Source organism: Gossypium raimondii, chromosome 3, assembly GCF_025698545.1.
Source record: "Gossypium raimondii isolate GPD5lz chromosome 3, ASM2569854v1, whole genome shotgun sequence".
Classification (NCBI taxonomy): Eukaryota; Viridiplantae; Streptophyta; class Magnoliopsida; order Malvales; family Malvaceae; genus Gossypium; species Gossypium raimondii.
This window is the reverse complement of record NC_068567.1, coordinates 37787830-37803779: the sequence shown is the minus strand read 5'-3', so window position 1 is coordinate 37803779 and position 15950 is coordinate 37787830. Positions and strand designations below refer to the sequence as shown.

The 15950-nt window shown below is 35.3% G+C and overlaps 1 protein-coding gene across 2 annotated transcripts; it reads left to right on the top strand.

Annotated features, from left to right (window-relative positions):
• The first annotated feature begins 1715 nt into the window (after positions 1 to 1715).
• LOC105794195 (uncharacterized) lies at positions 1716 to 5377 on the top strand. Of its 2 annotated transcripts, none has more exons than XM_012623240.2 (5): positions 1716 to 2031; positions 2132 to 3585; positions 4098 to 4517; positions 4620 to 4831; positions 4911 to 5377. In XM_012623240.2, the coding sequence occupies exons 1-5, from the start codon at positions 1820 to 1822 to the stop codon at positions 5163 to 5165; spliced, it is 2553 nt and encodes an 850-aa protein (XP_012478694.1). In that variant the 5' UTR covers positions 1716 to 1819; the 3' UTR covers positions 5166 to 5377. The 2 variants fall into 2 exon arrangements, with proteins under 2 accessions (XP_012478694.1, XP_052484275.1); XM_052628315.1 differs by having other exon boundaries at positions 1717 to 2031; positions 2121 to 3585.
• The last annotated feature ends 10573 nt before the right edge of the window (positions 5378 to 15950 follow it).

Here is a 15950-nt window from a genome sequence, read left to right as displayed (position 1 = left end):
TATGTTTTTAACTTTCTTTTTTCTTCCTTATTTTTCATTCTCTTTTGTTTCTCCTTCTATTTTCCTCCATTTTTTTAATTTTTCAACATCATTTTTTATGTTTTCATTTGTTAAAACTAGTCCCTATACTTTTATTTTTTTGAACAATTTAATTTTTTTCCTTTTATTTTTATTCACAATTGTCTATAATAAGCAAAAAAAGATTAAAAATCTTTATTCAGGTTTTCATTGAAGATCAATACAAAATTTTTAACTTTCTTTTTTCTTTATTTTCATTCTATTATGTTTCTCTCTCGCTTTCCTCCCTTCTTTGTTTCTTTTAACATAGCTTTTCTATATTTTCCGTTTGTTAAAACTAGTCTCTATACTTTTATTTTGGTATTGGGTATTTCTTGTACGTTCTGTTTAATCTTCCTTTTGATTAGTTTTTAATAATTTTTCAACTTAGGGTAACGATTTTGAATTGATCTTCGATGAAAACTCAGAATAAAGATTTTTTTAAATATTTTTTTGCTTATTGTAAACAATTGTGAATTGGGGTTTTGATATTTTACACTTATTGTTGATGCTATACAAAGGATCCAAAATGGATTATTATGGTGATTTTATAGAATTGCTTGGACCTGATTTTTCAATGAAGATTCTCATTATACTGGTCAACCCTTTTGATCCCATTAGAGTTAACTTGATTTCTAGTTTTGGCACCAATTTGGTAAACAAATTAATGTCTTTGGTAGAATTTAGCTAGGTGTTCTATTATATATTGAAGAAGAATCGATGTTGATTAATTCAATAAAATCGATTTTATTCATCTTGCAATGATCAAAAATGGTCTTTGGGTTTACACACGAGTATGTAATCAAAGATGAGTATGTAATCAAAGATAATTTTCTTTAACAAATAAAGAAATAAAAAATTAAATTGTTCAAAAAAATAAAAGTATAGGGACTAGTTTTAACAAATAGAAAATATAAAAAAAACTACATTAAAAGAAATGGAGAAGGAGGAAAACAAAGGAGAAGTAGAAAAGAATGGAAAATAAAGGAAAAAAAGTTAAAAGAACATAAAAGAAAAGAATTAAATTGCTCAAAATGAAAAAATATAGGGGCCAATTTTATAATTTATCCTAAAATTTTCGTTTGAAATGATGATTTAATATGCCACATCAGCTTACTGTTACATTGTTAACGGAAATTAATAGCTTAGTGACTAAAATGTTACAATACGATAACGTAAGTGACTAAAACGTAACATTTCAAACATAAGTGACTAAAATGTAACCTGAGGCAAACAAAAGTGACTATTTTCATAGTTTACCCTAATAATAATTCTAATAAAAGTAACTTTAAGAAAAACATTAGAGATAGTAGACTAGCACTATGCATTCAATGTTATATTGAAAAAAAAATCAATAAAATCTATTGATTAAATTTTAATTCAATGAATACCATAACCCCGCAAGAGCTTTGTAAAAATAGTATTTATTTATTAATTAATTCGATTTCTTCCCTCTTTAACATTAACGAAGAATTTGACTCAACTTATAACGTGTCAGTCCACTCTTAGAATATTCCAACAAACTGAAACAGAAACTGTTTTAACTGTTCAAACTTTATAATTGAAAATCTTCCTCGAAATCAAAGCCTCTTTTCTCGATTTCCTTTTTCTTCTTAAACACCATATAAGTAATTCCCCCCCCCCCCCCTTTCTCTAAATCTCTCCTCCATAAATCTCGCCTTTCGACAATCAACTTGACTCCAAATATTTCACTTTCGAAACGAGTGGACGTTCCACTTTGTCCAATGAATATTACTCTTTGATGGGGAGAGAAATTATTTTAGCTTTGATTAAGATCGATTCAATGTGTACCATTAGATTTATCATGTTGAAGAAAACCCATTTTGATTTTCGTTTTGGTTTTATGCATGGGTTTTTGTATACGAATATGCTTCCAGTTGTTGCTTCCTTCTGGGTTTTTCTCTCCAAGTTCATTGCTTATGTTTTTGGATCAATACCTGGATACTTGTTCAGGTTTGGCACTTTGGTTTTGTTAGGTTGTCGCTTTTCTTAGGGTTTAAGGTACTGGATTAATGCTTTATTTTTTGTTTGTTTGTTTGGAGGTGTTTTGCAGGCCTTCAGCCATTAAACGCTTTGCAGAGAAAGACTCCGGGGCATGTTCGGATTCAAACTTTGATGGGGTGAAAGAGAGACAGAACAGTGATCATGTTGATCAAGGAAATAGAGAAGCAGACAAATTCTCATTGGTGGCAAGCTCAAGCAAGTATGAGTTTTTGTATAGGAAAGGTTTTAGCGGATTCATTAAAGAACCCAAAGCTGAGAGCTATTCTGTTCATGAATTTTATATGGGTTCTGCCAATTGCGATGGTAGAATTCTTGTTTCAAGGGACTCTGCCGATGCTGATATTGGGAAAATTGAGGTTGAAGCTGAGGATCCTGGGGAGAGTTTTACTGTTGAAAAAGTTGAGGAGAATTGTCTGCAAGTAAATTTCGTTGATGAAAGGGAAACAGAGGAGCCTGTTGAAGAGATATCAGAAAGTTTGATGCTTGAAAACGTTTTGCAGAAGGAACCACAGCCAGGGGAAACAGATTTTGTTTTGGAAAATGAAACAGAGGAATCTGCTCTGAGATTCTTCTTTGAAAAGGATTTTGAGAAATATATCAAACAAGAAGAGTCAGTGGAGGAGAAAAAACCAGAGCAGAACATCATCAAAATAGAAGATGTTGTTAAAGAGATACCAAAGGATTTTGTTGAGAAGTTATCGGAGAAACCAAAGCACGGGGAGATTGAAACAAAAGATTCTTTTAAAGAAAAAGCACAGGAATCGGTTGAGGAAAGGTCAGAGAAAGACGCAAGTGACATACAAGGTCATGGTGATCATGTTGAAGACAATTTGGACTACTTTTTCGTGATTGATATGTATATAGAAAAACCTAAAAAAGATGGGGAGATATTTAGCCCAAGAAACAACGTGGTTGACGTTGAGTCCATTGCTCAGCAAGTGTTGGCCAATAGGCTGGACTTAAGTTATGTGCTAACCGACGCCCAAAACATGGAGCACGGAATTCATGAACGCACTAGCAACATCATAAGAAGTCCCATCAATGATTCTGACGAGGAATTCATAGAATTGGAACCGCGGTCTGAAAAGCTGCGTGTAATGGGGGAAGATTTAAGCATCGAGGACGAAGGTGATGAGGAAGAGTTCAACTCAATGGTTTCCCCTGAAAAAACTCAGCAAACGACCTTGCGGGAGGAGTTCATCTTCTCCAGTTGTGATGAGCAAGAAGAAGAAGACAATGATGATGATTCAGAGTTCTCGTCAGAAGATGATGATTTAATGGAGCGGCTGAAAATTGAACTCAAATTAGCAAGGACTGGGGGGCTTCCAACTATTTTAGAAGACTCTGAGTCTCCAAAGATGGTGGAACAGCTAGGGCCACTCAAAATTGAAGAAAAATACGATCACAAAAATCATATTGCTGAAATTCAAAAGGTGTACAAGAGTTACTCTGATAAAATGAGGAAACTGGACATTTTGAATTCCCAGACCATGCATGCTGTCAGTAAGTCACCAATGAACCTCATTTCATTTCTTTTTTCTTTCTATGGTTATGGTTATGGTTATGGTTATGGTTATGTTTTTTTTTTTCTTTCTGCTATAGATATCTTGGTAGGGCATTAATCAAATAATTCTAGGTCCTCCTTGTCTCATATGATCTTTAGAAAATTCAGCTTCTTTTTTCTACTTTCCTCAGTTGCTTGGTGGGTCTCCGTCTCTCTTTATTCCCATCATCATTTTACTAATTAATGTGCACATAATTGCTTTTTCACTCCTCAAATTCATGATAAAACCACTCTCTATCAGGTATTAATGTTTTAATGCCATGTGATCCACCTTTCCCCCTTCTCTGGAAGTCCATCAACCCATTCATATCGTAACTACCCCGTCTCCATGTCTCATTATGGTTCTAAATTGTCCTAAACACCGTCCAAGATTCTAAATTCCTTATGAAGGAGAAATGAGGTTACTGTATTGAGTTGTTTCCTTTTTTGGTGATGATCCGTTGAACTTTAGGTTTACTTCAACTAAAAGACCCAGTTCGACTAAGCAGTGCATTTGGAAGATCTTCAGCTCCAGCGATTAAGTCCCTTCTCTCGCATAATGTATGGCCATTTAAACAACAGAAGCCTGAGGCTGATCCAGCAATGAAGTCGATTAGAGATTTGCACATGGCCTTTGAAACCGTCTATGTTGGACAAGTATGCCTGTCCTGGGAAATACTTCATTGGCAATATGGAAAAGTAAACAGGTTGTGGGAATGTGACAGCCTTGCTACTCATCAGTATAATCAAGCTGCTGGGAAATTTCAACGTTTTCAAGTGCTTGTGCAAAGATTTTTAGAGGATGAACCCTTTCAAGACAGACCAAGAGTTGAAAATTATGCAAAAAACAGATGTGCACTGAGACTTCTTCTTCAAATTCCAGTTATTGAAGGTAATTAATGAGATCTGATCTTAATCTATACATATAGTCTCCAACAGGTTATTAATTCTTGAGAAACTGCGTAAAGCATCAGTATGGTGAATGCCCTTGCAGATGACTGTTCAAAATATAAATTAGAAGGTGCAGTGTCAAATGGAGTGTTAAGTGATATGATCGAGGAATCCATGCATGTTTTATGGGAATTCCTTCGAGCCGACAAAGACAACACGAATGCGACCTCAAAGACTCCCCAGCAAGCGCAGGTTGCTCCACATGACCCTATTGACTTGGAACTTTTGATGGATGTTAGAACTGAACTTCAAAAGGCATGCTTCCTCAACCTCTTTTTGAATACAAATTATTTCCAAGTTTTCGGCTTGTTTCTTATATCATCATCCCATGCAGAAGGAGAAAAGGCTAAAGGAAATCCAGAGAAATACAAACTGCATAATAAAGAGGCTCCAAAGGCAACATCAGAGAAATCTATTAGATCATACATTGTTCATCGCTCAAGTTGAGCTGAAATTGGTTTCGAGAGTTTTAAACATGTTGAAAATAAGCACAGATCAGTTAATTTGGTGTCATGAGAAATTACAAAGGATTAATTTTGGTAGTAGGAAGACAGAGATAGAGCCCTCATTTACACTGTTCCCTTGTTGACATTAGTGGTGACCGACCACTACCACGTGTTATCAGTTGTGAATACATTAATTACCTCACAGATAAGGCAATACAAAGATCGGCATTTTGATTCCATCAAAAAGCACATTTTTATTAGTTGGTCTTTTATTTATTTATTTATGTTTCTACTTTACCAAGAATATTTTGTTCAATAAACTATAGTGGCACAGACATATGCTTATTTTCTCAAAGATTCTTTGGTTGCAAGTTAATCATCGTATTTGAATATCTTAGAGGAAATTTATTTCTAAATAAAAAAGGGCCCGACTGAAATGAAGTGATATGTGTTATTAGCGTAATTGGATTTAATTTTTGTATTTTAATTTAGTTAATTTATTTTTTGTATTTTTAAAATTTTTAAATTTCAATTTTGATTTAAATGTTATCTGTTAAATTCGTTAGGTTAAACTCTATTATTAGTATTGTACTATAGGTAAGTTGTGGATTTTGTTTTTATTTTTAATTTGGTCATTTTAATCCCTATGTTTTTCAATTTTGAAATTTGAGTCTGACGTAAAAGGTAATCAATAAATTCATTAACTAAAATAGCATGACTTATTGAGCATTATTTAAAAATACAGCTAACATGAAATTACACATGTTATATATATGTGTGTGTATATTTGCATAACATTTTGAAAATGACAAAATGAATTTAAAATTTATGGTTTGAGCCAACAAACCTTTGACCTAATGGCAAGAGTTTTAGGTTGTAGGCATGAGCGCTTATGTTCAATCTCAAGCAACCTCAACCATTACCCTCAATTATATAAAAACACATTCATGGTTTGGATTAGGATTGATATTTGAAAATTCAAAAAGTAATGAAACTAAAAATGACCAATATATGGTATAGGGAGTCAATCCGCAACTGATGCATTATACCGGTAGAATAATTTGATCTTTATATTAATACGATTAAAAGCTTATTTCCATTTTCTCATTTTTGTCCCCATAGTTTTCAATTTTGAAAATTGTGTACAAGCCCAAAAGGGCTGGTAAATCCATTAACTAAAATAACATGGCTTTTTGTGAGTATTACGTGAAAATATCAAATTAACATGTCATTATATATTTGGTAATATGTTTGTTGTATAAAATTTTGAAAAAAAATGACTTAACAAATTTAATAACTATCTATTGAATTAAGATTGAGATTTCAAAATATAATGACTAAATCATAAGATCTTGAAATTAATAGCATATTTGAAGTATGATTAAAAACATATTTCAATTTCCATATACAATTTTTAATTATATTTTTGAAGTAATGTTTATTAAACCCTAATTAGATTGTTTGTGTAGGTAGAGACTTTAATAATAAATTTAGTTGAAATATCCTAAAATTTTTTCTTTTTTTTCTAAGTCATTTGCTTCTTCTCCCTTGTTTTACTTAGTGGTGGTGCGAACCTCCAGGTTGGCTACTGCTTGCTTTTTTTCCCTCTTACCAACCCTCTCTTCTTTTTTTTCCTCATTCACTCAACCTGCCTCCTCTCTTTTTAGTTTGCAGATCTATTTTGTGGGTATCTTTATTATCTTCATAAGTTGTGAATGGATAGATTACGGTGCCTGTCGTCACTAAAACTCCACTAGCCACTAGCAGTTTCTCTTGGAAAGTGGGTTGCTCTTTGTCGACTTCTTATTTTGTTTCTGTTTTGAGAGTATTTCAGAATAATGAATAATTTCACGAGTATGTTTGGGCTTGTGTTGTCTTGAGTTTTAAACCCATAGCCTAACGTGATATCCATCTAAAGGATATCACTAATAACTCAAGGGGTTTATAGGTTCCTTTTATGTTTATTTATTTAGATTTCTTTGTATTTGCTTTTGGTTTCATGTTATTTAAGTTTTCTTGCATAAAAATCTCAACTTTTATATTTTTCTTTAGCTTTACTTTCATGGTTGCCTTGTTTTCCATTACTATGTTTATTTTCTTTACTTTGAGCATGTATAACTAAACCTTTAAGGAGGTTGGTTGATGAAGATGTGGATAAATTAAAATATTTAGACAAAGGACTAAATCGTAACAAATTGGACTAATTTGAATAGAACTAAGAACTTAGGTAGTGATGCCCTTAAGGGAATATTAAGATAAAGTGAGATCGAAATGTAATTTTGTCATGCACCCGTTTGTTAGTCCTAGATTAACCAGTGAGATTGGAAGATAAACTAGACCTAATTCGTCTAAGTCGGTAAAATTAAGATCGGAAGATAAAATGGAGCCACTTGGTAATTTACGCGAATTATGTCCCTAGTCCTAGATTTGGTGAACAACATTGAAGTCAACCAAGCCCCATTAGTTATTTGCTAGATAGTCCCTCTAGTTTCTATTTCTTACAATTTGGTGCTTAGGGTAAAATATTTAAATTTCATGCAAACTCATCTTTTCACGAATTGTCGTCCTATAAAATCATATTAGTGGCCAATTAGACTTTATTGTGTATGCTAGTTATTGCTCAATCGCCTCTTCTTTTGGGTTTGATCCTTGGAATAATTTGGTGTTTCATTGTAATACTATAAATATGACAACCAGCTTGTACACTTGTAATAAAAACAAACTTTAAAAATAGTTTCATAATTTTTTTGTTTTAATGCACACATGAGCATCCGGTCAGAACCAATATTGTTTTATAATTGCATTATCAAACATAGCTAAAGATGACGTTAGGTCGTCGCGAGAAAAGGGAAAGACTAGAGTTGTAGATGAGTGACAATTTCAGTTTCTACTTTTATGATTCAAGTTCAACATATATATACACATATGATTGTTGCATATTAATTATTAAGGTAAGATAATTACTTGTCTCATGAATTGATTGTGTTTGACGGTATTGAATGCAGAAAATTAGGTTGATTTTGTACATAGGAAAGTTGAGCATGAAATTCTATAGCTTGATGCAAAAAAGAGGCCCTAAGTGTCCAATTAATGAGGAAATAATCACGAGCCCAAGAGTAGCCCAAACTGTCCATTCACTTTCCCAAATTAGCATCCAAAGCTAATTAAAAATATGACTTGTGGTGGAAAAAAAGAGAAATTTCTCTTCATCGTCTACCTTAGGTCGTCCCCCATAGGAGAAAAACAAAGAAAAATTTCAAGGGTTCTTACCATTTTGCCACTTGATTAGATAATGTAATTAAGTCATTTTTCTTGTTTTTTTTATAGATTTGAGGTAATGGGAGCTTGATTTAGCTAGCCTATGTACTAATTTGTAAAACTGTTAAGTTTTTATGAAAGTTTTCATTGTTGAGAATTCAATGAATGTAACAGCCCGATTCTGGGCCTAGTCGGAATAGTAGTTTCGAGACCACAAATCCGACAAGGGAAAATATGGTTATTATTATATTTTTATGGTCTACAATTTCACGAAAAATTTTCGTAAAAATTTCGTTCGAAAATTTCGACGTTTGGGCACTCAATTTAGTCAAAAGGACTAAATTGTAAATAGTGCAAAAGTTGAGTTCTACATCTTAGAGGTGTCTAATTGTTATGAAATTTTAAATTGGAGGTCTTTATGTGGTAATTAGACCATTAGTTAGTTGATGGACAAAAATAGACATAAGAAATGGGTGAAATAGATTTTTTTAAATGGGGGCATTTTAGTCATTTAGTTATTAAATAGAATTAAATGGGAAAAAGATGGCAAAATATGCTCATCTTCTTCATGGTGAACGAAATTAGCAAGGGGAAGCCATATTTAGGGTTTTAAGCTTTCAAGCTCCATAGTAAGTGATTCTAAGCCCGCTTTTAATGTTCTTCGTATTTTGGAGTCCATTAACTTGGTTTAGCTTATTCTACCATTAATTCATGTTAGGGTTCATATTTGGAAAAATATCCATAGGTGAAATGTGTTTATTTTGCTGTTTTATGGTGGAATATGAAGCTAGAGATTATGTTAAACAACTTTTGCTAAGCAATTTTAAGCAGCGGGTAAATAGACATAATCGGTAAAAATAATTAATATTCAAAAGTATGTGTTGGAGTGGAATTTGATGTTTCCATAGAAGGGAAAAATGTTTAGCATGTTATAAAACTTAAGAATAAGTGATGAAGTTTAATTTCCGAGCTTGGGGACAAAAGTGTAATTATGCAAAAGTTTGGGGCAAAATTGTAATTTTCAAAAAGTTGGGTGGTGGATTATTTTAATAAATGTGAATATTAAACGAGTTAAATTTGCTATTATAGATCAAGAAAGGCGTGAAGAGTATATCAAGCGGGAAAAGAAAAGATAGTGGAGTAAAGTGCAAAATTACGATATTTTGCACCGAGGTAAGTAAACACGTGACTTAATGTATTATTTTGATATTATTTGATATATGTTGAGATTTATTTGGAATTAAAATAAATGTTTGGCAATATCCTAAAATGTTGTTAAATCGGAAAGGTGATAAAGGGTTGCAATATATGGGTTATGGGTTGAACACTCGGAATAAGCCGTAGTATGTTGTATATAAAAGGGTTCTGTGTGCTGATTCCCGATTTATGGGTGGTGCTATGCGTGATCCACCATATCTTTGAAATGTGAAAGGGGTTGCTATGTCTTTGATTCCCCCGAGGGGTTGCTAAGTGCTGATTCCCCGATTTCATTGGTGGTGCTAAGTGCGATATCCACCATATCTTTGAAATGAAAAGGGGGGTTGCTATGTGCTGATTCCCCGATTCATTGGTGGTGCTAAGTGCAATATCCACCATATCTTTGAAATAAAAAGGGGGTTGCTATGTGCTGATTCCCCCGAGGGGTTGCTAAGTCTTGATTCCCGATTCGGTGGTGGTGCTAAGTGCGGGATCCACCAATAACGGCTAACATTCAGTGTTCAACGAAAAAGTGTGGAAGATGAATATTGCCATATGGTGGAAAATTTTATGGGGTAAATATTGAGTTGAATACTAAATCGACCCATGTATGAGATGGGAGAAAATATCAAAAGCATAAAAGGAACGATTTAATTATAAACTGTGTTGAACAACAGCAATTGGGTAACTTTGAAAAATCACCATAAATGGTGGAAAATGAATGGGAAGCTGAATAATATATGAAATTGAAGTTGAATGTATCTATTCTCATATGAAAGAAATAGAATAAGTAAAGGAGTTGTATTTTTGGAGATATCTGAATTTTACTGAAACAGGGCTGGATTGATTTCGAGATCCCTGTTCTAACTTTGGAAAATTACCAAAATTGTAAAAAATAATTATGGCATGAAATTTATATCCCTGGAATCCTTATTGAGTCTATTTTTATTAGAAACAAGCGAAACCATTTTTCAAATTTTATACAGAGAGTTAAGTAAATTTTAGTGAGGAAGGGTCAGAACCGTTGGGCAGTGAAACAGGGGAAGGTTTAATGAATAAACTGTACTAATTAACTGGGTTAAAAATTCTGAAATTTTTATGGTGAAATGGTATATGAGTCTAGTTTCAGGGAAAATTTACGGAACTCAATTTGGAGCCCTGTAGCTCCAGATAAAAATAAATTAGCGACTATGACGCAGAAAAACAGCTTGCTGGAAATTGCCTAAATAATAAAGTTATTCATGAATAAGTTTATATTTTGGTGTAGTTATGGGAGTAATTACTTATTTATCATGTGTTTACTTACTAAGCTATATGCTTACTCGATTTTATTTTTCTCTTGGTTATAGTGACTTCCAACAACTCGGAAATTGGAACGAAGTCAGACAATCATCTACACTATCCTTCACATTTGGGGTATTTTACTACTAGTGTTCCGAAATTTTATGGCATGTATAGACACTTTATGTAATGTGGGATCATCATGTAAATATATGTTATGGTTCCCTTTTAAATGTAGTGTTTATTAATAGTTAAACTATATGTGTGTTTATACAAATGAAATTGGTTGGTATATTGGAATGTGTTCTAAATTTGCAGGAGGTTTAAGCAAAAATAAGTAGGAATGCTGTCGAAAATTTTAAAATTTAGTAATACCTCATACTACTGTTAGGTAAGGAATACGGGTAAGGGGTGTTACATTTTAGTGGTATCAGAGCTACGGTTTAGTCGGTTCTCGGACCAATAAAATACGTGTGGAAGTCGATCTATACATGCCATAAAATTATTGTGATAGTGTGATGATTTCGACCATTTAAAATTTTGTTTTATATAGTAAATGGATCCTGATCGAAGTGTGGCAGATGATGTTGAAAGTAACGCGCCGGCTCTCGCGCAAGGGACCGCGCAGGAAGAGAGTAGACATGAGACACATGGACAGGATGAGGCTCGGGAAGCCTTCCTCCGAATGATGAGTGATTGGTATATAGAATATGTCCGTGTAAATCCGAATGTTCCTCCTCCTCCACCCCCTCCTATTCCTCAACCGGTCCCCGTAGCTCCACGGAGTGCCGAATTGGTGAGATCAAGTAAGCCACCTGTTGATAGAATTCGAAAGCATGGGGCTGAAGATTTCAGGGCCAATGTTGATGATGATCCGGAAAAAGCCGAGTTTTGGCTTGAAAATACTATTCGGGTATTTGATGAATTATCTTGCACCCCTGAAGAATGTTTGAAATGTGCTGTGTCTTTATTGAAGGATTCGGCATATCGTTGGTGGAAAACATTGATATCGGTGGTTCCAAAAGAAAGAGTTACTTGGGACTTCTTTCAGGAAGAATTTAGAAAGAAATATGTAAGCCAACGATTTATTGATCAAAAACGCAAAGAGTTTCTCGGGTTGAAACAGTAGAATGTCCGTAGCGAGAATATGAACGGGAGTTTGTTCGGCTTAGTAAATATGCCCAGAATGTGTGCTCACGGAGGCTATTATGTGTAAAAGATTTGAAGAGGGGCTAAATGAAGACATCAGATTGCATGTTGGGATTTTAGAGTTAAAAGAATTTGTGGTGTTAGTTGATCGGGCCTGTAAAGCTGAAGAACTGAGTAGAGAAAAGAGAAGGGCAGAGATGGAATCTCGAGATGTAAGGAAGAGGACAATGGGCAGAACATTTCAATCTCATTCGAAGAAGTTTAAAGGGATGGATCCACGACCAACTGGTTCAGTTGGGTATTCACGCGAGAGACCGAGGGAGGTCGTGATCGGAGCTACAACTCGAGCTACCTCTGTAGCAAGTGTGGGCAATGTAGGAAACACCCTACTGAATGTCAGCAGTGTGGTGGCGACATATTGGTGAGTGTTGGGGATTTAAACGAGCTTGTTTGGTGTGGTTCCCAAGAGCATTATGTAAGAGATTGCCACGAGAGAGAGAGGAAGAAAATTTGCCAAGAGTGGATCGGGTGATATTGTTAGTAGAGGGAGACCGAGAAATGTGGGAAGCAAAGTCGATTGGTAAAAGTGTGATGAAAGATGCGGTGGAGGATCGAAATTAGGCGCTGCCGGGACTTATGCCATACGTGCTCGAGAGGATGCCTCATCTCCGATGTGATTCTTGGTACATTTCTCTTCATGATATAGATGTTATTGCTTTGATTGATCCGGCTCTACTCATTCATATGTATGCATGAAATTGGTATCTAGTAAGAAATTGCTGTTGAAAACACTTGAATATGTAGTTAAAGTATCAAATCCATTAGGCAAGTATGTTTTAGTTGATAAGATTTGCAAGAATTGCCCCCGATGATTCAAGGTCACTTTGTTTCTGGCTAATTTGATGTTGTTACCATTTGATGAGTTCGATGTTATTTTGGGGATGGATTGGTTGATATTGCATGATGCCAAGGTGAATTGTAGACAGAAAATTCTTGAATTAAAGTGTGAAAATGGTGAAATTCTCGGATTGAAACAGAGGAGCGAATAAGTTGCCTATGGTGATTTCGCACATGTCCGCTCGAAATACTTGAGAAAGGGATGTGAAGTTTATCTTGCTTATGTGTTGAATCTTGATATAAGCGGGTGAAGCTTGAATCGGTCTGCGGTAGTCTCGTGAATTTCGGATGTATTTCGGAGGAATTGCAGGTTACCTCCGATTAGAGAAGTTGAGTTTTCTATTGATCATTACACTGCATCTGCACCGATTTCTATTGCACCGTGTCGAATGGCTCCGACTGAGTTGAAGGAATTAAAAGCTCAGTTACAAGAGTTGACAGATAAAGGATTTGTGAGACCGAGTTTTTCTCCTTGGGGTGCTCCTTTGTGAAAAAGAAGGACGGCTCTATGAGACTTTGTATTGACTATCGTCAGCTCAATAAGGTGACCATAAAGAACAAGTATCCTTTGCCGAGAATTGATGATTTGTTTGATCAATTAAAAGGGGCAACAGTGTTCTCCAAGATCGATCTGAGGTCTGGTTACTATCAGTTGAGAGTTAAAGAGTCGATGTGCGAAAACCGCCTTTAGAACGAGGTATGGACACTATGAATTTCGGTAATGCCTTTTGGGTTGACTAATGCTCCAGCTATTTTATGGACTTGATGAACCGAATTTTTCTACTGTACTTAGACAAGTTCGTGGTGGTGTTCATAGATGATATTTTAATCTATTCTCGGGATGAATCGGAACATGCGAACATTTGAGAAGCGTGTTGCGATTCGAGAGAAAAGAAATTGTATGCTAAATTCAGCAAAAGTGAGTTTTGGCTTCGTGAGGTTGGATTCTTGGGACATATAGTTTCAAGTGAAGGTATTCGGGTTGATCCAAGCAAAATTTCAGCAATTGTTGATTGGGAGCCACCAAAGAATGTGTTGAAGTTAGAAGCTTCACAGGCTTAGCTGGGTATTACAGACGGTTTGTCAAGGGATTCTCTATGATTGCTTCTCCTATGACTACGTTCTTTGCAGAAGAATGTCAAGTTTGAATGGACCGATAAATGTCAACGAGTTTTGAAAAGTTGAAGGCATTATTGGTCGAGGCGCCGGTGTTGGTGCAACTTTGAGTCCGGGAAGGAGTTTGTAATTCTGATGATGCATCGTTGAATGGCCTTGGGTGTGTGTTAATGCAAGAGGGCAAAGTAATAGCTTATGCTTGAGGCAGTTGAAACCGCATGAGAAGAATTATCCGACGATGATTTAGAATTGGCGCCATTGTTTTGCTTTAAAATTTGGCGTCATTATTTGTATGGTGAAAAGTGCGAATCTTCACCGATCATAAGAGTTTGAAATATTTGATGAGTCAAAAGACTTGAATTTGCGGCAGCGAAGATGGCTCGAGCTAATCAAAGACTATGAGCTAGTGATTGATTATCACCCGGAAAGCTAATGTGGTTCTTGATGCCTTGAGCGAAAATCTTTATTTGCTTTGAGAGCTATGGGTGCGATGTTAACTTTATCGATGATGGCTCAATGTTGGTTTAATTGAGAGCTAGACCGTTATTTCTTGACAAATTCGGGAATCTCAAAAGAATGATGATGAAATTGCAAGCCAAGAGAGCTCGATGTGAAGCGGTGTTGACTCAGATTTTCAAATTGGTTCAGATGATTGCACGATGTTCGGGGACGTAATATGTGTACCGAGAAATGATGAGCTAATTCAGACTATTTTAGGTGAGGCACGGTGGTGATTTATCATCCATCCGGGTAGTGTGAAAATGTACAATGATTTGAGGAAGTTGTATTGGTGGTAGGGCATGAAAAAGGATATCTCGAATTTGTAACAAAATGTTTAATCATCAACAAGTGAAATTTGAGCATCAAGTGCCATCGGGTTTACTTCAACCGATAACGATTCGAGAATGGAAGTGGGACGATATCACGATGGATTTCGTGAGGATTGCCTTTAACTCCAAAGAAGAAAGATGCTATTTGGGTAATTGTGGATAGATTGACAAAGTCACCCATTTTATTCCGATACGCATTGATTATTCACTTGACAAAGTTGGTGAATTATATGTTCTTTGAAATAGTGAGACTACATGGGTGCCTAAATCTATTATATCGATAGAGATCCGAGATTTACTTGAGGTTTTGGATAAAGTTACGAGGAAGCTTTGGGTACGAAATTGAATTTGATCGCATTTCATTCATAAATGACGGGCAATCGAAAGGGTGATTCAAGTTCTTGAAGACATGCTCCGGTGTTGTATTTTAGAAATGAAGGACAGTTGGGAGAAATATCTACCATGGTTGAATTTGCTTATAATAATAGTTATCGATCAAGTATACAAATGGCACCGTATGAAGCATTATATGGGCGTAAATGTAGAACCCTTTATATTGGGTGAACTCGGTGAGAATCGGATTCATGGAGTCGACACGGTGAAAGAAAGCGAAGAAAAGGTGAAAATAATCCGTGATTGCCTAAAAGCTGCCTCAGATCGGAAAAAGTCGTATGCGGATTTAAAGAGAAAAGAAATTGAGTTTCAAGTGGGTGATAAAGTGTTCTTGAAAGTATCCCCATGGAAGAAGATTCTGAGATTTGGTCGTAAAGGCAAACTAAGTCCACGTTTTATTGGACCATATGAAGTTACCGAGAGAGTTGGCCCTGTAGCATATCGGTTAGCTTTACCGCCAGAGTTGGAAAAGATACATAATGTATTTCATGTGTCGATGTTGCGACGTTATCGTTCGGATCCTTCACATATAGTTTCTCCTATAGAGATTGAGGTTCGACCAGATATGACTTATGAAGAAGAACCCATAAAGATTTTGGCTCGGGAGGTCAAACAGTTAAGAAATAAAAGTGTAGCCTTAGTGAAAGTGTTGTGGCAAAAACATGGAATGGAAGAGGCTACGTGGGAATCAGAGGAAATTATGAGGAAACAAGACCCAAACCTCTTTTAGGTAAGATTTTGGGGACGAAAATCCCTAAGGGGAGAGTTATAATGACTGATTACGGGCCTAGTCGGAATAGTGGTTTC